This window comes from Bipolaris zeicola (genome assembly GCF_000523435.1).
Source record: "Bipolaris zeicola 26-R-13 unplaced genomic scaffold scaffold_9, whole genome shotgun sequence".
NCBI lineage: Eukaryota > Fungi > Ascomycota > Dothideomycetes > Pleosporales > Pleosporaceae > Bipolaris > Bipolaris zeicola.
The window spans coordinates 90,949-117,777 of NW_006912058.1; the positions used below are offsets into that span (position 1 = coordinate 90,949).

The 26,829-nt window shown below is 51.3% G+C and overlaps 10 protein-coding genes across 10 annotated transcripts; 4 read left to right on the top strand and 6 right to left on the bottom strand.

Annotated features, from left to right (window-relative positions):
• Positions 1 to 708: 708 nt before the first annotated feature.
• COCCADRAFT_84125 (uncharacterized protein) lies at positions 709 to 1,716 on the bottom strand (the record flags this gene model as incomplete). Its single annotated transcript, XM_007709545.1, has 2 exons — positions 709 to 1,607; positions 1,662 to 1,716. The coding sequence occupies 2 exons, from the start codon at positions 1,714 to 1,716 to the stop codon at positions 709 to 711; spliced, it is 954 nt and encodes a 317-aa protein (XP_007707735.1).
• Positions 1,717 to 2,054: 338 nt separating this feature from the next.
• Positions 2,055 to 4,183, bottom strand: COCCADRAFT_84263 (uncharacterized protein; the record flags this gene model as incomplete). The annotated part of the gene is made up of 2 exons (XM_007709546.1): positions 2,055 to 3,869; positions 3,932 to 4,183. The coding sequence occupies 2 exons, from the start codon at positions 4,181 to 4,183 to the stop codon at positions 2,055 to 2,057; spliced, it is 2,067 nt and encodes a 688-aa protein (XP_007707736.1).
• Positions 4,184 to 5,863: 1,680 nt separating this feature from the next.
• On the top strand, positions 5,864 to 6,636 carry COCCADRAFT_84311 (lytic polysaccharide monooxygenase; the record flags this gene model as incomplete). The annotated part of the gene is made up of 3 exons (XM_007709547.1): positions 5,864 to 5,927; positions 5,977 to 6,312; positions 6,368 to 6,636. 3 exons carry the CDS (start codon positions 5,864 to 5,866, stop codon positions 6,634 to 6,636), a joined length of 669 nt encoding a protein of 222 aa, XP_007707737.1.
• Positions 6,637 to 7,458: 822 nt separating this feature from the next.
• Positions 7,459 to 8,541, top strand: COCCADRAFT_1192 (uncharacterized protein; the record flags this gene model as incomplete). The annotated part of the gene is made up of 1 exon (XM_007709482.1): positions 7,459 to 8,541. The coding sequence occupies one exon, from the start codon at positions 7,459 to 7,461 to the stop codon at positions 8,539 to 8,541; it is 1,083 nt and encodes a 360-aa protein (XP_007707672.1).
• Positions 8,542 to 8,818: 277 nt separating this feature from the next.
• On the bottom strand, positions 8,819 to 12,531 carry COCCADRAFT_84296 (uncharacterized protein; the record flags this gene model as incomplete). The annotated part of the gene is made up of 3 exons (XM_007709548.1): positions 8,819 to 9,528; positions 9,578 to 11,611; positions 11,670 to 12,531. 3 exons carry the CDS (start codon positions 12,529 to 12,531, stop codon positions 8,819 to 8,821), a joined length of 3,606 nt encoding a protein of 1,201 aa, XP_007707738.1.
• A 7,697-nt stretch (positions 12,532 to 20,228) lies between these two features.
• On the bottom strand, positions 20,229 to 20,816 carry COCCADRAFT_22508 (uncharacterized protein; the record flags this gene model as incomplete). Its single annotated transcript, XM_007709502.1, has 2 exons — positions 20,229 to 20,476; positions 20,651 to 20,816. 2 exons carry the CDS (start codon positions 20,814 to 20,816, stop codon positions 20,229 to 20,231), a joined length of 414 nt encoding a protein of 137 aa, XP_007707692.1.
• A 201-nt stretch (positions 20,817 to 21,017) lies between these two features.
• On the top strand, positions 21,018 to 21,456 carry COCCADRAFT_32852 (uncharacterized protein; the record flags this gene model as incomplete). The annotated part of the gene is made up of 2 exons (XM_007709518.1): positions 21,018 to 21,231; positions 21,356 to 21,456. The coding sequence occupies 2 exons, from the start codon at positions 21,018 to 21,020 to the stop codon at positions 21,454 to 21,456; spliced, it is 315 nt and encodes a 104-aa protein (XP_007707708.1).
• A 569-nt stretch (positions 21,457 to 22,025) lies between these two features.
• Positions 22,026 to 23,779, bottom strand: COCCADRAFT_22509 (uncharacterized protein; the record flags this gene model as incomplete). The annotated part of the gene is made up of 3 exons (XM_007709503.1): positions 22,026 to 23,221; positions 23,286 to 23,372; positions 23,425 to 23,779. The coding sequence occupies 3 exons, from the start codon at positions 23,777 to 23,779 to the stop codon at positions 22,026 to 22,028; spliced, it is 1,638 nt and encodes a 545-aa protein (XP_007707693.1).
• A 281-nt stretch (positions 23,780 to 24,060) lies between these two features.
• On the bottom strand, positions 24,061 to 24,474 carry COCCADRAFT_84109 (uncharacterized protein; the record flags this gene model as incomplete). Its single annotated transcript, XM_007709549.1, has 1 exon — positions 24,061 to 24,474. A coding segment is annotated over one exon (414 nt), but the record flags the coding sequence as incomplete, so codon positions are not given.
• A 1,828-nt stretch (positions 24,475 to 26,302) lies between these two features.
• Positions 26,303 to 26,455, top strand: COCCADRAFT_84185 (uncharacterized protein; the record flags this gene model as incomplete). Its single annotated transcript, XM_007709550.1, has 1 exon — positions 26,303 to 26,455. A coding segment is annotated over one exon (153 nt), but the record flags the coding sequence as incomplete, so codon positions are not given.
• Between the last annotated feature and the right edge of the window lie 374 nt (positions 26,456 to 26,829).

The window sequence follows — 26,829 nt, forward strand, 5'->3', positions numbered from 1 at the left end:
TTCCCCGTCCACCACACGCATTGGCCTCTTGTTCGACCACTAGCCCATGCCCATGCCCACTCCCACCAAGCCTAAACGGTCCCACCTGTTCCATCAGAGCTAATGCGCCGCCAAGTTCGCGTCGCAACAATAAAACAAAACAAGTAGCCGCGTCCACTACCTTTTTTTGGCTCATTAGCTCAGTCTTTTTTTTATTCTCCCACTACTGTGCCTTCTCCATCGGGTATCAAGTCTGAAACTAATAAAGTCCGCCCCAAAGGGCGCAGCCTACCCTGCCTAGAAAAGAAAAAAATATGCGCCCAGTGTCCGGTGCAATTGCGGCCCAAGGAACCCCCACCACCATCTTATCCTCGTGCCGTGACGTGCTGAGTCGTGCCGTCTGTTGCCTCACTCGTCCCACGCCTGCCTTTGGCTCGGTTTCCTCACCCAACTCCCCCTTCCACCACTTGACGTGTACAAGCCGCTCTCCAATGCTTCTTGCTTGCTTCAACACCCCCGTACCCTGCCGTTTGCGTACTACATAGGTAGTATGCCTCCACAAAGCTCCCAAACCACATCTGGGGGGCTTTGACCCTCCTTTTGCTTGCCCATACTAGTGTCCATGTATGTATTTATGCATTATACATCCTCTACTCATCCGCCCGCAAAGTCCGCGGCCCCTTTAAACAACACAAAGTTCCATCTCTTGCTTCTTTCAAAACACCCTGCCTACGGACGTCCTCCTGCCATAAGCATCTGCCGTATCTGCATAATCTGCGCTCGGTACTCGGGCGTCAGCTGGTCGATCTGCTGCGGTGTAAGGGCCATGACCTGCGCATACAACGCTTGCTGGTCCAGGGCCGCAGGTTGTGCTTGCGGAGCTGGCTGTGGAGCTTGTGCGTAGGGCTGCGGAGTGGGCGCTTGGGGTTGTGGAGGTGTGGGCGCAACCTGGGGCGGATATCCACCATAGTTCACAGGCGGTCGCGCTACTTGTGGTGGAGCTTGCTGCACTGGCTGAACAGGCGGCGCCTGCGCCACTGGGGCGGGAGCCGCCGATGTCTCCACGAGCGACGTGAGAATCTGCGGGTCAACTAGCTGCAGGAGCAGGAGCGACTGGAAAATGGCATACGCTAGCTGCGGTGCCTGTCGCAGTAGCTCCGTCGCCTTGGCTGGGTCCGTCATAACAAGCCCCTTCATTTGTGAGAGAATGTCAAGCAGCTGGTCCGGGGGAAGTGTAGACAGCGTGCGCGAAATGGCGTCGGGGCATGTGAGGTTGGGCGGTAACTCGACACCTGGCGGCAGAGGACCCAGTGTGCTCGATGGCTGCGCTGGGAGAGGTACTGCGGCTGGCTGGCCGTTCATGCTCATGGGTGCCTGCGTGTTCGGGTCGCGGCTCGAGGGCGCGTTATCGCCAGAGCCACTCTCGTTGGACCAGTCGACCCTCAGTTTGCGCCCCATGAGATCGTAGTCGTTGAGGTTGCGCACCGCCGAAGCTGCTGCGTCCGCGTCGGCGAACTCTGCGAAGCCGAAGCCTTTGGGTCGTCCCGTTTCCTTGTCATACACCAGCCGAAAGTTGTTAACCTGTCCAACGCGACCGAGAGTTTCAACAATAAGCTCTTCGGTTCCACCTGGTTAACCATGTTAGCAGCGCGCCTGCGCGTTGAAGCCGCAGTGTCCCATACCATATGGAATATTTCCTATGAAAACCACTCGACCCGCCTTGTCGTTGGGCGCCATAATGCCTTGGATCTGGTCACCAGGTATAGGATGCGGGGTAGGAGAGTATGTAAATGTGGGCGTGAAGTAGGTGTGTGGATGTTTGAAGGACAAAGGTAGTTGACGTTTCTTTGAACACCCATGGCCTTCGAGCTACGGAACTAGGCCCAGGGCTTGGCGCGTCGGACCGCGGCCACGCGATTCAGCCCTGCTCCTCTCACCAACCCTTGCCAACATTCACACGGCCCAAGCAATTCGCATCATTTCTAGTCATATCCATTTCTATATAGCACTACTATTTTACAATCTTGACCCGAGGTTCATAACAAGCTCTTTCGTCATCTAGTATCCTAAACATCCTACAACTTCGCACTCTGTGGTGCGCAGCATTGGCCGTCCTTGCCCACAGTCGCAGTCACGCTCGGCTGCTGGTGCTGCTCGCTCAGCAGGCTGCTCTTGTTGAACGCCTGCTCGCTTGGTGGCACGTCCAGTGCTGGGTTCTTGTCGAAAAAGTTGACTGGCTTCAGGTGAATCTTCAGAATTTCACAAGGCATAACAGGAAAGTCTTCGATCCTGGGTACGTGATTAATGCCTGCTTGAATGTATACTACCAAGTCGGTATCCTTGACGCTGTCGTTCCTCTCTGCCCACGAACGCACACCAGTTCCTCCTCTTGACTGGTTGGTGTATGTGCCGCCAGCATACAGCTCACCGTCCTTGTGCTTGACGACGTAGATGTTGTGGTCGGCAAACTCGGCACGCTTGTAGTTGAAGCTGTCCTTGTCCGACAAGAGTTTCTGGAATGGAGGTGCCTGGATCTTGTATGCAACTGCCTTTCCATTGACCGGGTTTCGCACATTTGGGTTCTGGATTTTGAAGGTGCGATTGTTCTCGTAGGCAATGTCGTAACCGCCAGACTTCTCAACAACTGTCTCCTGGACGTAGTAACCTGTCCCGTGGGGGTTGAAGTCTGATCGGGGCATAGGAAAGGCTTCGTCGTACACCAAACGATTATTGTAACCGTCAATCATAGGGTCGACACGCAACGAGAAGATATGCTGGTGGTGAGCCGCAAGCACGCCAGGGTGTACAACGGTACCGAATGGTACCTCAACGCCCTCGTCAATAGGCTGTGTGCTAAGAATACCAGTTGCTCTGATCTCGTAACTGATCTCTCCAGCCTGATTGAAGATGAAGGCCAGAATGTACTCGTAGTTGCTTACGGTAATGATGCTCTGGAGTACTAGCTCTCGGCTTCGAGCGACGACTGCGCGGCCGGTGCGGTAGTTGGTGTGCTTGAAGCCAATTCCTGCATCTTGCTCGTGGATGCATACTACATTCGGCATATCAATGACACCGCCCTTGTCATCTGACAAGACAGAGTTCAGGTAATAAATCGAGCCCAGGCAATCGCAGCCAAGTTTCAGATTGTTCGCCATGATACCAGCACCAGCATCGCCCAAGTCGAAAGCGCTCTTCTTGTGGTATGGGGGGCGTGGGTCTGCGTATGGAATATTCATGTCGCTCAGACTAAGCCTGTAGAAGAGGCTACGGTTGTCGTATCGAACATCATAGAGTACCATACCCTCACGCTGGTTGAAGCCGACCCTGAACTGCCACTTCTGCCATGAGATGACACTCGACGTTCCCTGTTGTTGAACCTGAAAGCTAGCGCCTTCAGGCTGGATAACATTCAGAGGCTTGAGATCTGTTCGCAGCTTCTGCGCCTCCGGAATGTACTCATTGGGTGGTTGTATTTTGTACTTGCCCACCGGCTTGATAGTGTTGTCTGCGCCAGTAGGCAGCAAGTCGATGCCAATGACCGTCATCGTCACCGTGCTAACTACGGGGGAAATCGGCAACGGCATGGCATAGTGATTTGAATCTGCCTCGGACGAGTTCATCGGGTCCCTCAGATAGAGAAAGCATCGGTAGAATCTGGCTTCGTCACCAGTGCCATCGGAACCGTATATCCAGGGATCGCTGATGACTACTGCGCCTTCTGGAAGTTCGAGTTTGGCAATTTCGGCTTGTACTTTCTCGTCTGCAAGCGCAACCTTTTCAATTGCAATAACCTCTTCGCTATCTCCGTTGGCATGACTGAAGGGTCCTAGGAGAAGATTGCGCTCGATCCGGCCCGATGTCAAATCGACAATCGCCTCGTGGAATTTACTCTTTGATTAATAATTAGCCACATATACCTAATTCTGCAAAGCACGGACGATGCGCGACATACGGTATTGCGGATGTAGTAGTTGACAAATGCCTTTCTCGGAATAGACGGCAATGGCTTGCCACCGTGCTCAGCCTCCAGGTACTTTAGGACTTCGGTCTTCGGTGGCTCTTGCAATGTAACGACCTTGAAGTGCAAGTCCGTATGTGCCGGCCAGGATGCCTTGATGATCCCCGCAGCCTTCTGAAGTTCTGCTGCGGTCAACGGAGCAAGAGGGTGCCAAGGCGCCGTAGTGGTGGCGTGTTCTCCAGACATATTGATTGAATATATTGTAGCGCAAACACAATGTTAGCTTCCAAGATTTCAGAGTTGAAGGTTGGAGGAGAGGTTTTAGAAAGGAAGCATGCTACTGCGAGCGGTAAATACGTTGTACCTAACACACCGTCTTTATATGATAAGCAAGTGGGTTACCTATCTGTGCTCTGCAGACTGCCGCGAGGACTTGCCAGATTGGTAGTAGACGTCTGAATATCGAGGCGAGAAGTCAAAGTGATGAATCACGTGCACCCTCTACCCCGCTCCTGCCTGTCCTTTCCGAGGACTGGGTCACACTGCCTCAACCATTCGCCATGTGCCATCGCTATCCGCATCTACCAATTTTGAACCTCTACTTACGACAACACAATGCCGTCTGCGACAGTGCGTCTGCCAAAGATGCCTCTCGTGGGCAGGAACAACTCGTTGCTTTCCACTCTTCTTTTGGCAGCCTCGATGTCACGCTTCCAATAACCAGGATAAGGACTCGGACCACATCTTGTATGTACGACTGAAATGCGACGAATATCGACTGGGCAGTGTTGTGCGTTGCGGACTGTCTCAAAACACCAGTGTTCAGAGCCGTTCCTTTGAATACGCCGCGGGCATGCACGACTATGTATGTATCCCTCAGTGGCGTGCGACAGGCGTCCAGCCGTTGCAGATCTCGATTTTCCTTCCTAATTTCTAGAACGTCCACAACCAGTGTCCTGAAACACCAAGAAAACTGGAACCGGGTCGATCGCCAAAACGACAATCACAGTCGACATGCCTTCACGGAGTTTGAAGTATTTCTGAAAAGACCCAAAACGGCGCGGAGCCACCTGCATTATCTTCATATCCGATGTAACTCTACGATACCTCTTTGCGTCGTTTGGTGTCGGGTTCTATGACGAGAACTCTGGACACACCAGGGCGTCACTGACTCGGCATCCGTGCACAGGATGCGTTCTCAAACACTCGGCCATCAATTACACATGATGGCGTAGTATGCACACGACTCCAAACGCAAGGCTGGGCGATTCAGAAAACGGTGTTGTTTCCTTTTTCCTTCGACCGGTTCGACAGGTCCGCCTTAGCTGGATCCATGACAATCTAAACATATTAACCCACATATTAATATATCTTGAACATTTGGCATTGTTCAGTTCCACATGGGCGCCAATCCGGTTTTGCCATCTCCACAGACCCACTACTGTTTGCAAGGTAGCCCATTTCTATTCGCTCAGTTATCACCTCTGACACGTTCATGTCCATAGGCTGTTCATCATAGATTACTAAGTACTATATTCGCAATATTGCTTTCTGTGAGGTCACACGGTGTCCCTGACCTTGTGTCACCAGGTTGTCTCTTGAAGGCGTCTCGGCTAACCGCCACTGGCAGTGAGTATCCACAGTCTGCCTCATGTCCCGGCTTCGCTACCAGTACGGAGAAGCCCATTATGGAAGTCCTGTGACGCGCTTTCATTTCGAGTTTCACCGCTGGCCCAATCAAGCCTGAAGGTTGTACTGGCTTGGAAATGTGCGGAATCGCGCAATATAGGATACAAAGCCCTTGAGTAGGTGAAGAAATGTATATAAGATCAGTGCATGTTCGCCTTGCATTCTCATCCAACATCATCAGCACATTCAGTCCGTTCATTACCCGCTTCACCAAACTCTCATTCTCCAACTTTAATCATGAAGTGCTTCACCGTTGCCACTGTAGCCCTTGCGGCTCTCGCTGAGGTTGCTCAGGCTCACTGTAGGATACACTGCTGTGTAAGATGAGACATCTGCTAACAGACCCAAAGACATCTTCCAGACCCTGACTGCCAACGGCGTCAAGGGAGGTCTGTTCCAGAACATCAGGCCTGTGCCCAACAACAGCCCTGTCACCGACCTGTCGGACAAGAACCTCCGCTGCAACACCAACGGAAACAGCGGCAGTGGAACCACCACTGTGTCCGTTGCTGCTGGCTCGACCGTCAGCTTCACTGCCGATCAGGCTGTCTACCACCAAGGACCAGTTTCCTTCTACATGAGCAAGGCCAGCTCTGCCGCCTCTTCAGACGGTTCCGGTGACTGGTTCAAGATCAAGGAGATTGGCCCCAACTTCTCCAGTGGACAGGCCGTGTGGGACTTGAGCAGTAAGTTAAATGTGCATCTACATCTCCTCGGAACCCCTTTTTAACATAACCACAGCCACCTACTCCGTCACCATCCCCTCCCAGGTCGCCGCTGGAGAGTACCTCCTCCGTATCGAGCAGCTCGGTATCCACAACCCCGGTAGCCCGCCACAATTCTACATCTCTTGCGCACAAATCAAGGTCACTGGTGGCGGCAGCGGCAACCCCTCTCCCACCACCAAGATCCCCGGACACGTCAAGTCCACCGACTCTGGCTACACTGCCAACATCTACAGCAACTTCAAGAGCTACGTTGTTCCCGGCCCCAAGGTCGCTACCTTCTAAGTGTGCTGAATGACACGCGACACGCCATTGAGCGGACGCTACGATGACCCGGGTACTTTGTTTCCCCGCTGGTCTTGTTTCGAACTAGAGGTTCGATTTCACTTCACTGTATATACCTCTGTTGCATATCATTTCGATGTATATACATCTATACCCTTAGTTCAATTCAACCCTTATCACGATATCCTTCTTTCAGTCGGACTGTATGATAGTTCATGACCCGGTCTACAAGTGAATTTATGGCAAACGTTCTAGCCCGCATGTATAGTTTCCATCACTGACAGGTTTCCGGTCTAGGAGGACTACCGTTACACACGGTCACACAAGCTATTCGCCTAAACTGTAAATTATTACTCTAGCCTGTGCATCGATCCTTCATTTCATGCACTACATTCAAGAGATGTTAGCGGTTCTAAGGTCGTTTGTTTGATAGGGAAACCCAGCGCCAGCGCATGGACGTGTTCGTCTTCCAAACGTACTTTTTCTACACAACACACTAGCCCTTACAAAGGGCGATGCGCATTCAAAAAAAAACAGTGCAATGTGAATTGCAGGGTGTTCGCCCAAATCGTCACCTCCATCTTCACATATCGCAACTACCACCAACGCACACTCAACGCTGACATGTATTTATCAGTAGAACGACACTATGATCCTTCCTCGTATTCTTCATTCTGTCTTCGCACCCAGCAGGCCAGAAGGAAAGAAGCCCCCTGCCTCCAAACAACAACATACGCAAATGCCATTCTAGCCCATCTCACCAAGACGTTACTCTAAGCATCAGCCTCATCGACTAGACCCCTAGTCCCGTCTCATCGTTCAATGTCAGCCGGCCCTCCACCAGGCCACCCCTGGTCTGTCAACGTCGGCAACAACCCCAACATCAATCGCGACCCCCCACCACCCCCGATTCACGGCTTTGGGGATCCCATTCCCCAGGCTCCTCCTGCAGCGGTACCTGCAGCCGCTCCGGGCTCAGCAGTAGCAGTAGCAGGACCACCCCAAGTAGTCGTCGAGCAACAACACCACCAGCATAACCCCATCTACGGGCCTTCCTTACCCATAGGCATTGCCCCTCCCCTCGGCACAGGCATAGGTGCGTTTCCACCTGTCCTCCCTCACCCCCTGGGCCTCATGGATCCCTTCCTACTCGGTGGCTTTGCTATACCACCACCAGGCGGCGGCCCCCTCGCCCCCATACGCACCGGCAACTTCCTTCCCAACGCTCAGTACGGCATAGGTTTCGGTCCGCACGCCACAGGCGTAGCTTTTCCGCCGCCGCCGCCCGGCGCCATGGCAGGTGTGCTACAGCCTTTTGCCGCGCCCGCGCCTCTTTGGAGTCCCGCCGCCGCCGGTGGGTTGGCGTTTGGAAACGTTCCTGCTGCCGCCGGCGTCGTCGCAGGAGTAGTGCCTCCGCTAATGAACATAATGGATGCTGGAGCAGCGACACAGCATCATCGTCCCGCGCCGCTCTTCCACGATGCAAATAACGGCCATCACGCCCAGCCTGCACAGGCAGATGTATCGCAGATTGCCGGCGGCATTCCTCCAGGAGTCATGCTCGTTGAGTCGGCCGAGCACACGATTTTCATGCGCATCACGGGCAATGTTTGTCCGTGGTTGTCGCCTGGCGCGTCGTTTGGAATTGAGCAGCTCGCCGCGGCTAGTACGACTGGGCTAAATCGCCTCATTCGGATTTGCCATGATGGAGTTCCCGATGAGGAGCTCGAGGGCACCGCTGTTACTGAGTGCATTGAGCTGGGGAATGGGCTGTGGGAAAAGGGCCAGACGTTTAGGTATAATGATGCTGTGTCTAAGGTGCTGACGCTGAAGGATGCCGGCTGGGATAATACAAGGAACAGGGTTGGCGGGAATTCGCTGCATCTGTGGGGTCATAGGGTCTAATCGCGGTATTACACACGTGCAGGGCAAGGGTGTTTAGTGTGAATTCTCTTGTTTATTTTCGGGGCGATTGGGATTTACCGTGGTGTCACTACTTTTTGTTTGTACGCGGATACCACCTTTGTGTATATTATGGCTACCTGAGGTTTGGGGTTACATTATTACGAATTTCATCTTGAAAGCTTGGAAGTCTAGTTTTGTTCTGGTCAGCTGCACCAAGGTAGAGATGCAATTGGAATAGTTTGAATATTTACAATCTTCTTGTCGGTCATTTGCTACTTTACGCAGGTGTAGGTGTATTTGCCTCACGCGTAATCTCAGCTGTATACTTCTTCTTGCCACCGCCCATCTTCCTCCACAGTTTGCCTATCCACCTTTCCTTGACCATCTTCAGCACAACATATGCAAGGAAGCGATACACGATTGCGCAGATACCTAGAGCCATGAGGTTCATATTCGCATTCTTATTCAGCCGGTACAAGTCAAGTACTTGTTCTCCGGTCTGAATAGGACACTGTCCGTTGACGCGCTGCCAATCTTCACAGGTAAACTTTAATCCGTGTAGAGTAAACGGTGCCATGTTGCCGACAGCCCACTTGACAGGCGAGAGGTGATTCCAGGCTTGCAGGAAATCAGGGATGTCGAGCGAAAGAACGCCTCCCATGACTTGTGCGACACTGAGGAAGACAGACATGCAGTTGACCGAGAATCCAGTATGCGTAAATAGTGTGTTGAACGCAATGCCCAAACTCTCGCCGCAGCTGGTAATGCAAAACGCGTTGTAGGTTATGATGAAGTATGTTTTCGCATTGCGTTCTAGACCGACAGCGAACACAGCGAGGACCGAGAACATAAGACAGCCGATGATTTCAAAGGGCGTCGTGGTGGTGATGTATGTGAGGAAAAATGCTTCCACGCCGTAGACGCGGTCATCGTAGTCTCGATAGAACACGTCTCGCTCAGTTGGATAGACAGCGATATTGTTCAGCACTGCATGACGTTAGCACAGCTCAAGGCTATTGCGTAGAGAGGCACTTACTGCCGACGAAATAGAGTGGCGCAATTTCGACCAGGAATCCAAGTCTGTTTTGCACAGAGAAGTAATCAGTCTTTAGTGGAGAGAAGTAGAGTGCAAGCACGATACCCAGACCGAAAATTTGCATGATTCGCGCGATGATAATGTCTGGCTGGCGAAACATATTCTTCGTCGATCGGCGGATCAAGATTGAGTATGCCGAAAAAAATGACGAAGGCTCTCGTGCCATGCTACCTAGTTCTGCGGGTGTTGTAATCGAGCCAGTACGAGCAAGGGGGAAGGCATCAGGATTCCATGACTGAATAAGCTTGCGCACTTTCTTCCTACTGGCGGCCTCGCGTGTTTCGTGCTGGAGGTCAACTGTTATCAGGTCGAGCGCGAAATCAGCGGGATTGACATGCTCTGGACATTCATAGCCTAAGCCTGCAAAGTGAGGTAACATGTCCGTTGAGTGCCCTGTGTAGATTGGATGTCCACCGCGAGCTAAGAGAAGAACATTTCCAAAGTGACTGAACAGGTCGCTGCGTGGCTGGTGGATAGTTACTATGAGCGTGCGGCCTTCTTGTGCTAATCCGCGGAGGACGTCCATAATAGAGAGAGCCGTGAATGCATCAAGTCCAGATAATGGCTCATCGAGTAAAAGCACCCGTGGCTCCGTAAGAATCTGCACAGCGATCGTAACACGACGCTTCTCACCACCACTAACGCCTTTGACGAGATCGTTACCAATGAGGTTGTCAGCGCAATCCTTGAGACCCATCTTTAGGAGAATCTCTTCGGCCTTTTGAATCTTTTGCTCTTTAGACATCCACTTTGGTAAACGCAATCCAGCTGCATAACGTAGAGTCTCGCGTACAGTAAGCGAGGCAAGAAGTGCGTCGTCATCCTGTGTAACAAAGGAGCAAATTGAATTGACGACTTCCCGTGCAGGTATTAGCCCGTTATAAGTCATAGATCCATACTGCTTATATCGCGTTCCGGTATTGTCCTTGAGTCGCATGGCCATACTATTCAGCAGAGACGTCTTTCCGGAGCCTGATGGTCCCATGATCACATTGAGCGAACCGGGTCGGAAGTCTGCTGTGATTGGGTTTAGAATAGTCTTTGTGGATCTTTTCCGCAGTGAACGCTTCTCGACGTCCAGTCCGTAGTTTTCCAACCTGATATCAATAGTCCTTACGTTCTCGGGTGGTCGCGCATTCATCTTCTCTTTGCCAGCAGAAGCGTCCGTGTTGGTCGGTCTTGCGCGTGCCATAGCAATTTCAGCGTTCCAGAACTTAAGCAGCACACCAGCACCAACGTAAAAGGCAATTGCGAAACCAAGAAGCGCAAGTATGGGCCTCCAGATCCAATTGTTTGGAAAGCCGAGCGAATCCATGATGAATTCGCCATCGTATTCTTTGCAATCAGGATTCGATCGTCCGCCCTCGAGTGGACAATCGTAGAAATGGCCGCTAAACTCATTGGCGCACAGAGCCCCAAAAGCGTAAAAGACGTATGCAATCCATTTGGTCCAGCGTACATAGATGGGAATGGTGTTTGACTGGATGAAGTAACCACAGGCCATGGACTGCAGAGTGTATGCCAGGTTGGCGACCAGACTTGCACCAGCAAAGTTCCTCGAGACTGCAACGCAAGTCATGGCGAAACATACAGCGATGTACTGGTGTAGCAGTATTATACCGAAAAAGGTAAGAAATTGGCCTCCATCGGTGCGGAATCCACAAAAGAAGTAGTAGATTAGGGAGAAGATGAGAGGAACGGGAATGTCCTCGATAAAGATTCTGGCCAACCTTCTGGAGATGAGAAAGGCTGGTATGCTGACAACGCCTTGTCGCGCTTCTTCGTCGAATAGTTGGATGTCGGTAGTAAGTCGATATGTCTCATAGAGGAGAATGAGATATCCCTGAAGCGCAGCTGCATTATAGAGCGCTCCTTGACGAGACCGTATACCTGTCAAGGAGCCATCGAGCTGCAGGAAGATCCAGCCTGTGATTACGGCCATACCAATGGCTTCGACTAAACTGCCGAACATACCTGAAGACATTCTTGTTAGTGGTGCTTTGATTTGCTTGTTGTTTGGGATGTTACTCACCCATGGGGTCACGAATGGTCACGGTCCAAGTCCTCGCGGTAAGTACACGAGTCTGTTGGATGAGTGATGTGCGATTATCTCGCTTATCCCTCGTCGAGGATTTTGTAACTGAAGCACTCAATGTGCCAGCTCCATCCTTCTCATTAGGGTTACTATTACAATGTACTCTCCACGCCTCTATCACACGGCCGACCCGTTCCTGGGCCGCAAGTTCAGCTTCTGCGCTGCGGTTGTCAATACTCACGATATCAATCAGATACTCTGCTGGATTAGTGAATGGTGGCATTTCATGACCCAGTTTTGCAAAGTAGGGTAGGCATTCCTTTGCACTACCAGCATATGCAGGTTTGCCTCTCGACAAAAGAATGACGTTGTCGAATAGATCCCATATCTCGGAACGTGGCTGATGAATTGTAACGATTATGGTCCTCCCTTTTCTTGCCAGTGTCTGCAGGGTCTTGATAACCTGGAAAGCGCTCGTCGAATCCAATCCAGTAGTGGGCTCGTCTAGCCATAACAGCGAGGGATTCGATAGGAGTTGCACCCCAATGCTCGTCCTTCTCTTCTCTCCACCTGAGCACCCCTTGTGTGCATGGTTGCCAATCCTTGTATCAGCTGCTTCTTTCAAGCTCAACTCGAGAATGACCTCTTCAACGAGCCGTTTCCGTTCAGCTTGGGTTACAGATGATGGCAGACGCAACTGCGCAGCGTACATGAGTGTTTCTCGGACCGTCAGAGTTGGAAGGAGTATGTCTTGCTGGATAACGTATGCGCTTTTGATATGCGACATGTCTTCGCTGCCATTGAACAGCGTACGGCCCGAAGTGGCCAATCTGCTTCCCATGGCTAAGCGCCCACTCATAGAATTCAACAGCGATGTCTTTCCACTGCCACTCCCTCCTATGATGGCAGTAAGGCTGCCAGACGGCATGTCTGCCGAGATATCATCCAGGATAGTCTTGACATGGCTTTGGTCGCCCAGTGGTTTCTTTTTGGAGAAGAGGCGTGCAACGGCATTTGGCGACTCGTCGACTGAAACTGTAAGATGTTCAAGTCGCACAGATACAGGACCGACTTCGCGCAATGAAATGCCATGGTCGTTGTGGTGGAATGCATTGGTGGAGTCTCGGTCGTCAGACGGCGCTGCAGGTGTAGGTAAGTTTTGGTCGGTCTCTATCCGACTGGGCGGTTGAGCTGACGGTGTGTCGGGCTCGATTCTGTCTGGCGACTCCATCTTTCAGGGTCTGCAACTAAAACCTCATAGTCGAACCGTTGAAAACGGTCGAAGGAGAAGCACGATCGTAAATAATTGTCGCAACGTGCACGTCGGCACGCGTTGCCTCTTTGCACGGGACAAGACCTTCCTTCATGCGAGCCGCCTCGGTTGCCAACCGAGGTGGAGACACCGCTTGGCTTGACTTACCCAGGCGGATGCTGCTGCTCCGAACATGCATCCCCGGATGGTAAATGACACCCATCGCACCGCTGGACAGCTAGACAAAAGCCATTGGCGTCCGCGCGTACGGACATCGTTCAATAACGTTACGATTCTCTGCATCCAAAATCTCACGGCCTCATCAAGGCCGAGGACTGAAACATGATTTGTCCACCTTCTGAATAGTTCACAAGTACGACCCCACCAACCTGCCGAATACGGGTAGCCCGCCTTTGCGCAATATGCTTCTTCGGTCCTTTTAGCTATCTATACGCTCTGGAAATCCTACATCCGAACCCGGGTTGTCTTGGTATCGCTGAACAATGAGGGATATCTGGAAATCTTTACTGGTATTCCACATCTGTTCCTGTAGATATCAAAGGTGGCCAAAGCAGCGGGTCTCAGCCGGTGAACGACAAAGTCGAACCGATAATCTGATAATCGGGGAATGTCTTGTTTTGGCCGCTGGCCGTTCCGTCTGGGCTCTCTCCCGTGTGGGGAAGTGGCTGCGTCTAGTCACGCATACGACTGACCGACTTTCCACGCTACTCGGCAATGGGTTCTAGACGTTCCAAGTGATAGTGCCAATGAGACGGTAGGAAACATACCCGATGTGATATTGGAAGAATTCGCGAGATGAAGGAGGAGAAGGATCTAAGGAACATTATGTGTTTTTCGAGCACAATGCATGAGAATGGTCATTTCTTTAGCGAAGTCATTTCCAATCCTTGGCAACGTCCGCCCGTTGAGCCAGGTCTTCAACGGTCAATACTTAACTTTAGGGGCTACAGCTCCCAATGAAGAAAGTACGGCCGTCTGGTCGGCCTCCCCGGAGAATTAAGGTTGTAGTCGGCACGCTTAGATGTAACAAGCATTTAGTTGCGAACCTTAACCTGTGGGGCTGATCTCAGACTGCCCATGTTCAAATCCTACTATTCCTATAGGGTAACTTGTGCGACAATCATCAGTACACACATTAAGAAATATAATGAGAACTTTGTTCGATGCAGGTACATCTACTATCTGTCAAGAAGATATGCACGGCCAAGGTAAATGAGACGTGATGTGAGAACTGAACTCGTATACTGTAAGCACCATACTGATCATCAACATTATGGTGATGATGTAAGACGTGACTTAATGCAAAATGCAGCACGTACCTGATGAACCGAGTTTGTGAGACTATATTGGAAGACAGCATGGCCCAGGAAAAATTGATACGTTATTTCTCTGGCCTCGATGCTGATACCTCCAGTCTATGTGCTCTTCCATGCCATCTTTCTTCTTGAATTTGTTCAAACGAATTGATCGTTATACCGACAGGCAGTTTTGCTAGCAACAATCACAGTAAAATATGCACATCATAGCTAAATACATCTACTCCATCAGATACTCATTAGTCCTCTCAGTGTGGTCAAGCACCACAAATACTACACTCTACAGCACAAACGACACCTACCTCATAATTACAGTGGCTAAATAGCTTCACATGCTTGTAGAATTGGCAATTGGCAAAGTGTACCACGTACTTCATACATCTAAGGTCTTGTCACTATGCACTAGCCTCATACTGACACCCTTCTTAGCTCTGCCCAGTGCCAGAGCTATACACGCCAATATTTGCCCTTGAGTATTTACTAATCAAATTTCGACAATGATAATCTTTGTTGACGTACAAGTTCTCGCTATATCTCTTCAACCTCGGCGTCATTACACCACTGTCATCCTTGCCAAGCAAACAAGCTACTGTTAGCTCCTTGAGTCTTGGTATTTACATTTAGTAAGTATTTAGTGCATAATAGTACGAGAAAAGGCGCGCATTTTAATACGAACAGTGATTAGTGATCGCACTATCGATTTCAGAAGTTCCAAGCGTCTCAAGACTAGTTTTTAGTGAGTGATTAGTGAATTATGTAGCTCTTCCGAGATACTTTCCGGGTGGACGTGTGATACGTGTGACTTTTGTGATCTGTTGATTGGAGTTAGAAAGAGTCATTAGCGTGCTATTGTTACTGCCTAAGAAATATAGAAACGGTGAATGATTATGTGGATAGGGTTAGTAGCACATAGTACACATCTAAAAAATATCCTTGAACAGTGAGTAATCATGCAGTCGTGTAGAGGTGCCCGCACTTTAGCACAGAGGAAGAAGAAGAAGAAGACGAAAACAATGATCTAGCTCCTTAGTATGTTCTCTTGATCGAAATAGAACTTGCCATCTCTTCTTCTGCCTTCACTTTGAGTTCCTAGGTATTCTTTGAAAATGCTTTCTGTTATCTAAGTCCGGCCACACGTTCTTCTTCCACATCGATACCGAACGTCACATTTGCATATTTCCTAACTCAGCATTGCAACAAATCAAGACTCATATTTGTTTACCTATCAACCTAAAACCATCAATAGCATTCTTAATACACACTGCGAGAACGCCATGGCTTCACTGCAGCTCTTTTCCCAATATTTCAAAAAGCCCATGAGGTGGAGTATATTTCACATTTTCTCTTTGCAACATGTTATATCTCCAAGGTTCACCTTTGGAATGACAAATCCTAATACCATACCTTGAGAAAGAGTAAAAATAAAATAGTCAAGACACAATCATGCTTCATTCATCACTTTCACACATTAAAATCACGCATATTTCTCATATCTCTGCAGTGCTTCGAGGTTGATCTACCTGTACCACTGTCTTGAAAAGCGTCTTATCAATCATTGTCACAGATTTAATAAATGCACAGTTCAATCTCTGGGGTCTCTAGTTTGTAGGTAAGCAGAATGTTAGTAGGAATAGGGAGAATACGTTTGTTTAGACACGAGAAGAGTGAAGGAATAAGTAGTTTCATTTCTTTTATCCCAGTCAATTACACATGTAGCATCAAGCAAGATTTACATCCTTCGACTATGTCTTCCAACTATAGATGCTGCATCATGCATACATCAAATTATCACTGACAGCAATCCACCTATGACATCTAGTACTCTATTCACCAGTATTTCTACCCGTCCATTCACGCATGATCAAAAAACAATGACAAAGAAACAAAGTAATACCACACACAAATAACGAACGAATCCAGCGACCTGCATCGCTCTCTCGTCTCTTTTGCCTAAATAAAACCCACATTTCCGTCATACCACTCCACCATGCACATTGTTACCCAAGCAACAAAACGCACACAACCCAACGATAATGTACCGGGACCATGTTAACCGCCGAGTCAGGTTCACATGTCGAAAGAAAAATCAAGAAGAAGAAGAGGAGAGCTCAAACTAAATCCCCACTTCCACACACAGTTCCAATGTAGTATCTTCTACATATTCACCTCTCACACCCCCCCCCCCCCATCAACCCTTTCACCACCCAGCACCACAGCTCCGGCAACACTTGACAGCGGGGGGACGCAAACGGGCGCATCCGGACCCGCCCTTCCCCCCTTCGATCCCCCTTCAAAATCGAACTCCACACTACACCCCAGCACCATGCAAAACGCAACCCCACTTAACCCGCGATAACACTCGCAGTACGTTGGTCGGGCACGGAACAGACGGAAAGAAAAAAAAAACAGGCACCTGGTATCGCCACTTGCATCCTTGTTATTTCTTGTGCTACAAGACTTTATACCCCGTCGGGTCATGATTATACTTGCTAGTGTATCGTCGCGCACGCATGTGCCCATGCGTGCGTGCGTACGTAGTTAAAAACTTACGTATGCAAACAAACCACTGGATTCAGCAAGCCCACAACGCTACATGGACGTTACTTTACTTGTGACAAGGCGCGCCTTTTCCGTTGAAATCCGTTTCGCTGGCTCTCATACTTTGTCCATGAAAGCTGCGGATTTTTGGGGGGCCTTCATGCATCGTCCGTCCCTATCTGCCGTGCACAGCAGCAGCAGCGGCGGCGGCGGTGGGCCCAGGCAACACCAAGCGATTCATGGCTTGCAAAATGGCAAAAAGAAAGGGAGAGCGGTTGCTGATCTTCCCGTCTGGGACTGTAGATGTCCGATTGGGTCGGGGATCGGGGGCGGCGACGGCGGCGGCGATGGGGAATGGGAAGGGGTTTGAGAAAAGTAACTTAATGGGAAAGGGAAAGGGTACTTCCGGCCTCCTTTCCTCTTTCCCGCTGTTGTTATACTAACTACTCATGCCAAGGCGATATCATGACTAGTTCCTTGTGCAGTTACAGTGCTCTCTATATTTGTATGTATGTGTGCTATTTCGAACGAAGAGGAGGTTGGTAGGCCGTTTGGGGGGATCGGCGGGGGGAGGGTACGTACATACGAGACGTACTTATGTATGTATATGTAGGGTTGGTTGGTTGGCTGGTTGCAGCTGCGTGTTGTGTGTGTGTGTGTGTGTGTGTGGCTTGCATACAGATTTGTTGGTGGGTTATGTGGGAATACGCGCGGTAGAACAACGGGGAGCAAAGCGGGGGGAAAGAGAAGCGGGAAAGCCATCTGCCACTTTCCTTGGTTAAGAGAGAGAAAAAGGGCCGATGGGGAGACCCGGTTTATTTGTACTTGATATACTGTGTACGTAGTTACCTCCGGTTTTTTTCTGTTGCTGTGTATGTATGAAGATCCAATTTTCTCGGCTTGTTGCCTCACTTTTTTTGTGGTGACTTGGTTTTTTTGTGTATGCGGGTTTTGCATCATCGTGCAGTGTTGTGCATCGACGTAGAGTCAGGAAAAAAGGGCCATAGATGAAAAAAAAAGCGGGAGATAGTCCATCGTGCGCTTTGATCAATGTTGCACTGCGCGATGGTGTGGCTAGGTGGGTGGGTTATGCGTCAGGTGCATTGCACTAATCGCGACGGTAACGATTGCCGAAATCTTTGTGTCCATTCCCTCCCAATCTCATCTCGTGTCCACATCTCATGTCGTCCGCCTGCATCTTAACTCTGCCTCCGCGGAGCATCATGACTCTATTCCATGTATACAAATGTGATTTAAGCACCCACACACAAACTACTCGCAGGCAGCAAGTTTTGGTTATGCTTGAGGCTGGGCAATATTGAGCGATGATAGTTGCAAGGCAGGCGGATACCGTGCCCAGCCTATTGGGACCTCCCGTCGCCCTCCACTACCGCTATACGTACCCAGCACTAACATCTGTATCCGCAACCCGCCGTGGTGATCAGTCGTCAGCCTTGGGGAAATAATATCCCCTTCTACTTATTGCGGCTCACTAGCATGCATGATATGATCGTCATCAACCCCGGAGAGTGTCTTACCTTGCGCAATACCGAGTTTTTGCAATAACGATATCAATCACTGTTTTTATTTCGACTTCGGCTGATAGATGATTATGAGCCCAAAGTCACACGGCGGCGGCAATTTCCGATCGAACGACGACGACGACCACTCCTCCACCACGCTTTTCTCGTCCTCATACTCAGATATGGTCTGATAATATCAAAGCAAGACAAAGAACAGGGCTGGCCCAGCGGCCCCCTCCCCCGGCCTGTCATTCAGGTTGGCCGTCCACCATCATCCCTAAAGCCACGCGTAGCCATGTGAAAGCTGACACAAAAAACCCTGTTTCCCTGTGTCAGCTGCAGGTGCATCACTGGGAGGCGAAACGACAACGCCTCACGTATGACTACCTCTATCCCAGAACATCTGGTTCGCATGGAAAATCAGTCACGTTTTCCCTATTCCCGTAATTCTCGCAAATCACACCGGTCTTGTTGACGAATTACTTCAGATGGCTTGCGTCGGCATACGCCGTGGTGTGCCTGCGAGTTTAGCCACATACACATACACACATACGTACACAGCAGCTTACATCGGTGTAAGCGAACCCAGACTCCAGAGCAAAACGGTATAAGGCGCCCAATGACCACGTGCAGGCCACATGTCTGATGCATGTGACGGGCGTAAAAAAACCAAGCCCTATCTCTTCTCGTTGCCTCGGACCTCTCAGGCAGAGACAATGCACAATTGATGACGGTCCTCATTCCCCAGAGTCTGGGAACGGCATCCCACCATTCTGGTCATGTACCTTGTACGACGGAGAATTTTTTTGTCTTTTCTTTCTATTCCTGCTCTTAATTGCCCATGACAAAGGTGGTCTATGCATAACGGGGCGAAGGAAAAAAAAGAATGATCGGTCGACGATATGCAGGCACCGTGCGCTTAGTAAACGGTTATGCGGCGAACCAGAATAAAAATAAAAGTTGATAAAATAATTTCCAGGCCAAGGCGTTCGGAGGATCGCCTGAATGCTTTGAAATGTGCGTGCACGGTAATCAGTCTTGCCATTTTGATAATGATAATATGCGTGACATGGGCGGATTGAAGTGTCCAGACCCGGGTGAAGGGGAATTGCACGTGCGGCGGGATACTTTATTGAGAAGCATCAACGGGTCTTGCCTGTGTCAGTCCCAAGTTGGCGTGACGAGTGGATCCGCTGTGAACGGGTCGTGGAGAAGAGAACCCTTGATTTGTCGATTGCGAATGCGAGGTAACGGATAACGGGGCGATCTGGTCGGCTTGTGGAGAGAGAAATTGAGGCCCCCTTCCGATGGTGACAGATGGTGATTGCTTGCCTTGATGTCGTTATCGCCCTGATGATAGTGTATGTATGTCCACTGCTCTTCCCGGAATAAGCTCCCGGGCTCGCGGAGATTGAAGACGAGATTGGAAGAGCAACAGCGGCTCAGCTTGGTGTGCATGCATTGCAACATGTACCAAGCTGCGAAAGGACGTTGTGGCAGGCCCATACTAAGGCTTGCTCTCGGGCGAACGTCATCCATGACCCTTGTACCATGCCCCCCCCCTCCCATGAACCGTTGCGCACATGTACCTTATGGCTGCAACGTTGCACATAACACGAAGGATGCTTGTGGTCGGGTTCCTGCGAAAACGCCATTTTCATACTTAGTGCCAGGTACACTGGACAATGGAAAATAGTAGGTCCCTTGAGTCAAGTTACATCATGTCCAACAATCGCATGGTATGGAGTATACGACACAAACCCTGCCTGACAAGCGTGGGGGGGAAGGGTGAAGAGGCGGGGACTTGGCCAGTCAGATGCAATCTGGGGTCATCAAAGGCCAAAAGGGCCGATTGATGCCTGTATGCTGATTATGATACTTCGTGTTGCTGGTATTGGGCATGCCGTCATCCTTGCCCGCTAGGAAGGTGAAGCGGCGGTACTCGAGGGGCCTGCACCACCTGGGGACCGGACAAGAGCGCAACCGTAGGAGTAGGCCTCCAGTAAGCGCCTCTCAGGCCGGCCCACGCCCAATTACTGTGACTGGACATGAGACCGAGTGGCGCACTCCCCCCACGCATTGCCGGAGATTGACCCTGGTACCTTGGGCCGATCTGCCTGTCGGCATTCGTGTCCCTCGTCTCGTGGCTCTGCTCTGCGTACCAGTAGCAGGCTGGTAATACTGTACGCGAGCAACACAGAAGCAGCCTACTGTTCCAACCTTTGGGTTCTAGAGCGGTCGCTGGGAACGCTCCCGCTCTCTTCGGCCGGTTAAATGCACCAGCGCGCTGTGAGATGTCTGTGGCTGCAGTCCTCAAGGTTTACTGACTCGGCCGCATTCCCACTCCTCTCCCCATGCATCCAAATATCGTCGTTCCGACGAAACGCGCGAAGGATGCCCGCCAGAGTGTTGGGTTGCGGGTGCATGCGCGGATTGGAGGAAGAAAGAACCATGTTCCCGCTTCAAGGTGGACAGGTCGGGGGGGTTGTGGCATGGTTCGGTCGTGAGAGCCTGCAGCCAGCCATGTACGCATTAGTATGCATCCAAAGCATGCCAACCAGCCTGCCTGACAACAAGTAGGCCAGCCAGCCCAGCGACCAGCTGCATCTTAGCAATGCGCACTTGTGCCTCACTTTCAATCACCGAGGTAGATCAGTCAATCGCTTGCTCTGCCATGGGTTCCCTCCCCAAGTCTATGTTACAGATTCCAGCAAGCAAAGAGTGGAGATATCGGATGCGTGTTGCTGTGCCGCGCTGTATATACCTTGCCCTCCTATGCATACATACGTGTCGTCATCGCAACGAACGAAAAAAACAGAATGCCTGCAAACTACAGTCGGTCCTTATTCAACAAGTGCTGCAATGCCATGTGTACGAGTTTGCCTCGTCAACGCCACGCTTTGGGGTGTGTGTGTGTGTGTGTGTGTGTGTGTGTGTGTGTGTGTGTGTGTGTGTGTGTGTGTGAATGTGTATGTGTGTGTGTTTGAAATATGTGTGTAAGTGTGTAGGTGTGTGCGGGCGTGTATGTGTAAGTGCGTGCGTGCGTGTGCGTGTTGGTATGCACCCATGCATCCGACCTTACATGGACGCTGTCCAAAGCAAAGTGTTGTGATGCGCAAGGATCCTGCAACTAAACGGCAGCCAAGCAAAACAAGCGACGCTCATGGTAGAAAAAGCGAGATACAAATAAAAAATAGAACAAAAATAAGGTGCTGAACCAAAACAAAGCCGTTTTCCCCGTTACCCTAACGCAGTACCGCCGTATGTGTGTGAAAGGGGAGAGAAAAAAAAAGACCCACTCCTAATGCAACCTGGTTGTGAGGCTCGTACATGTAGCCCATCGCTGCCGGTCCGACCCTCGTTGAAGCCGTCGAAGAACCACGCAATCGGTCCACCAAGCAATCCATGACTCCTTTTTGACGCCCTTACAATCCTCGTTTGAATAAGAAACCCTGGGAGCCGAATATGCTGCCGAGGTGTTGCGTCACGGTGCAGCTTTCTCGTGGCCATGAGAGCCGTGCACCGCGACAGACCCTGTCTTCAGCGTCGGCTACATCATCCTGACCCACACTGTGAAAACAGTGAGAAGGCCTCATCCAGGAGAAGCAGTCGGAAATGACGCGCCAAGCATATCGCGATCCCCTCAGGCAGTTTGTGACTGGCTGAAGCATGTGCGAAGTGTCCCAGCGACTCCTATCCCACATCAAGTCGCCAGGAAATCCCATCCACGGGCGTTGATCAGACGCTCCCAGTCCCAGCTCTCTTTCTGTACCTCTGGATCATCAGAGCTCATGAGTTCCCAAACTTGATCAACAACCTCTTTTGCAAATCCAATGTTGCCTAGTCCAGTGCATGCAATCAGTCCGGCGAAAGCTCGGTTGATCTCGACACGCTGCTCTTCCTCAAACGCTGCACACCCAATCAAAAAGAGGGGCAGGAGAACATTGCTTTGAACCCAACCCTCTGCGGGTAGTTCGTTAATGTATCGGATACCGTCATCGACAGCGCTCTTGATAAAGGGATGAGGCTTTGAATCTTTGGTTGTGCGATATAGATAGACCCATGTCGCTTGGCGATACAGCATCGAGATTGTGTAACGAGGGGATCCCGGTGTATGAGGGCACACCCATCCACGCAGACCAGTGTCGATAGCATGTGCTGAGAGCAGAGCTTCATAGTCCATGATGGGCTCAAGCTTCTCATCGATACGGGCACGAATCTTCCGTCGCAGGTTGCTAATCTTGGAAATGAAGCCAAACAGGCCGTCCGATACCCCGATGAGCCCCGCTGTTTCCGGGCTGATCTTGAAAGGTAGGTTGAAATCGTCCATCATCGGTACCTCAGCGCCATCAAGAGACGTGATCTGGCTAGCGATCCAATGGTAGTAAAAGAACTCGTCGAAGAGCGTCTGGAATTCTGGATTGGAGGACTTCTGGTTCATCGCAATCTGCTTTGCCGCAATCATGTGCATCCGGTATTCGCCCGATGTGTTGCCGTCGCAAATCGAATGTAGAAGGTGAAGAAGGATCTGTGCCACATTAGAGTCTTCATAGACCATGACCCCGCCTTCGCCGGCTTTTTGCCGTTCGAGATCGTGCTTGAGAAGCTGCAGAGCTTTGCCTCGATGGAAAGCCTGCCTGTCTTCATACTCCTGCAATGGGTTGACAGAATACATGTGAGAGGCCGATAGACACAATACTGAGTGCATCAAGCCTTCGTGCTGGAGGGCCATGGGCAGCAAGATCTTGGTAAAAGGGTTTGTCGACTTGTCGCCGTGTAAGGTGAGTACGGCACTGGCCCTGCTGACAAAATGCTGGAGGAGATTGCGGTCGAGATCGTTCTCAACGCCCTCCATCAGAGGCGGCAGCTCGAACTTAACATCTTGACTTCGCTTCCGCGCTGTTGCATTGTTAGCCTGGCTGACTCTTTAAAAAAGCAAAGGGGGTAAGATAGAACTACAAACCTTCTGCGGCGCGCTCTTTTCCGCTCTTCCAAATCTCGACAGGCTTGTAGCCTTCGCAATGAATGTTGTTCTTTTGACATGACAAGCCTACTCATCGTTAGCATACACTTGGCGGCGTTGGGATTGGGTGTGCGATTACAGAATGGCTTAGTCTCGTCACACTTCTTCTTTCGCTTCCGGCATGTCGTGCAGCCAGTCTTTGATCGAGCTTTGGCTTGCTTGGCAAGGGTCGTTGGTGAGCGAGGAGGGTGTATCCTTGGTCGACCACGGGCTCTTCTTATCCGAACTGGTTCCGTTGGGGAGATGGGTGCGTCTTCCGGAGATGGTTCTTCCTTGACATCGGCCAGTTGCAGCTCCGTCTCTTCCACTTTTGGCACTACCTCAAGGGATGCTGTTCGTCCGTCTGTCCTCTCTTCTGACGTTGTATCTGGGATGGTGAATACGTTTGAATCGTAGTTGGGGGTGGTAAATGGGGAGTCGCTAGCGGAAGACATGGAGGGCTGTGGCGATGAGCTCGTGCTCATCCGAGTGTGCGCGCCTGGCGGCGAAGGGCCGAAGGAATTGGTTGAGATCATTCGGTCCAAGAGTCGGAGACGTTTGGGAGACTACTGGTAGAAGGGAGCATGCATTGGAAGTGTGGTTGTTTCTACGCGCGGATGGTTACGCAAAGTAAGAGACGCTGGCTGGCTGGCTAGCTGACTGGCAGGCTGGGGGAGGGGGGAGTGCGTGCGTGTGGATGCGGCACGGCGCAATGCAGGAAAGCAGCCACCAGAAGTTATCTTGTGTTACCGCCGGTCAATGCTGGCTCGCAAAAGCACAGGTTAGTTGTGGAACGGTGCGGCAACTGCTGGAGCGGAAGATGGGCAGCGTGTCGTAGGAGGGTCCAAGCGGTCCGCTTCTGATGCCTCGAGCGATCGCACGGTAGGTTGCGTGAGAGCGGGGGGAATGCGTCTTTAGCGAGTCGTGGGCGCCGCAGAACATCCAATAAGGTTGGGGAGGAACTAACGGCAAAAGAGCGTCGTTCCGAGATGAACGGCTGAGCTGAACACAGACCAGGACAGGCAGGGATGGGGGGCAAAGCCAGTTCACTGGGAGATGTTTCGATGTCAATGTCGATGTTGATGGTTGAAAGGGCCGAAGTAAGAGATGAGTCGCGGGAGGGTGCGGAGGCGCGATAAAAGGCGTGGCGATGGTGTGTGCTCGAACGGGTGGGATATGTCGACTAGGTATTAGAGTGCAGGGCCGGACAGCTCGAGCCTGGCAACGCAGCAACGCAACGCAACGTAGCAAGGTAGGGTAGGCAGGCGAGAGGATATAGTGTGTGTTAAAGTAGCGTCGCAGCAGCAGGACCAAGTCGCTTCCAAACTGGTTAATGGAGGATAATCCTAGAAGTAATCCACCAGTCCCGCTGTATCCATGACCCTGGGCCGCCATCAACTTAAAGCAGAGACTCGACCGACGCTCGCAGGCCAGCACCGGGCAGGCAAAGGACAGTGTTGAGCACAGCTGGCAATTGTATTGGAAAGCCGCAGCTGACTTGCCCGTCCATCCCGCTGGCGCGAACGCTACATTGTCTGGAGTTTTCTGCAAAACCTGATGAAGCATTGAAACGTGATGTTGCTAGTCTGTGTATCGAATGGTGCATGAATCGCTTTGGAGCGGCTTCATCTCATCGCTCGTCTGCTAGCCACCTCGCCCTCCTCGTTGGTTGCACAAGCTTCTCAGCGTCGAAGCTGGTGACCCGGCGGTAGCAGGGGGCAGGCTGCAGGTCGTGGTGTGAACGCCCTAGTAGGCCCTGCACGCATCCGATACCCTTTTGATTGACCACTTGCTGACAGCCAAGCTCGGCTGGCCATGCTTTCGGCACCCTTCTCGATCTGCTGCTGATTGTCACCACTCAGACACGATGAATTCACCACCAGGCACTGGAACGGCTAGCAACTGCGCGCGGCACTTAGGAGTAGTAAGGCGCCCTTTGTCGATTATCTGCCCCACTTTGCAGACGCCCAGCATATCGTGCTACATCTCCGCGATGCTTTGCGTGTGTGACCTGACGACGCTACTTCTCCACACTTGTGCTCCGGTCGAATCGGACACGCTGCTGCGGCTCTAGAGCGTTCTTGTGCGGCAGGACCAAAGGCGATCATAACACGCCGATAATCGACCAGGCTGTGTTGAGTGTTTCCAGCAGCAAGCCACATGTCAGGGATGGCGAGGCCTAAGGGATCCTCACGTCGACAGCCGTCCTGGCTGGTAGGCTCGCAAAGTAACGGCCAGCCAAAGTCTGTTCGAGATGTCATAAGCTCGCATGCACAGTCCCCGCAATCACGACGCGTGTAAGCGAGTAGCAATCACAATCGGCTTACAATCAATCTAGCGCTGCTTTGGGCCTAACTGACGAGTTTTCATGTGTGCATCTACCTGCGTGGCGAGTACACTGCCGACGATCTAGGATAGTCCTCTTTTTCTTTTCTTTTTTTAAATCTTGGAGTATGCAGTGTTTTTGCGCGAGGCGATTCCCTGCGTGTTGAGGATCTGGTTACTTTGCGGCCGGAGCGGGACGACGGGCACAAAGGGGGCACGCTCCCAGCGCTGGCTCCTGGCAAGTTTCCGCAGTACCCTGACCTGCCTTCGGTCCCAGCCGAACGCTATGACGGGGTCGTCAGAAGAAAGACAATTGCCACGCTCGTCAGTGAGTTTAGTGCAGAGTGCATGTACGGACATAGCATGCGTCTATGTCCGTATGTACATATGTAGCATGCTAGGCACATCTTGTCCTTGGACACACTTCCCAATCGAGATGTGACTTGGGCAGCATATACTGTGGCGTTTTTCTTCAGCGACGGCGGTAGCTTTTTTTGGGAGTGCAGCTTGCCGCCAACTCTTGTGGGCGAATCAAGCAGTCGAAGCCACCCAGCCAGCATGAGTCGGTAGAAAAGTATCATGTTTCGGTTCGGCCGTCTCATGGCGATGTGGAGCTAGGCGGCCCACACCTGCTTCGATGTTGCCGTTTCCAATTTACTACAATGAGCCTCTTTTGGACCGCAATGTCCGCAGCTGACGAGTGTCATGACGCATCACACCCTCGGGGCCAGGTCTGGTGGTTACTTGAGGGGGATGGGATGAGGATGAGCTGGAGAAGGGGTCAGATCCGGTGTCCCTGCGTGTGATGGGGGGCACTCTCCTCTCCGGTGGGTTGTGGGTATTAGCCCGTTTTCGTGTTTTGAAAAGAAACGGGCGCATGCAGCCGAGAGGAGACACGGCGAATGACTTGCAGCAACTAGTGGTGGGATTCGCTGCGGGGTCACTTAGGATCGCCATGGCGTTCCATTCGCTAGCAAGGTCGTCGACGCCGCCGATAGTTGCAGACGGCAGCTGCATGTGCAGCAATTGTTGAGCGAGGTTCGAGAGACTTCTGGGGCCGAGTGGGCACAACTAGGAACTAGTATTACCGTGCCAGGGAGAACCATGATGGTTCTTGACACCTGTCATGACGTCTTCTGCGACGGTTGCGTTGGCATATTCTCAATCAGGAGAGACTCAG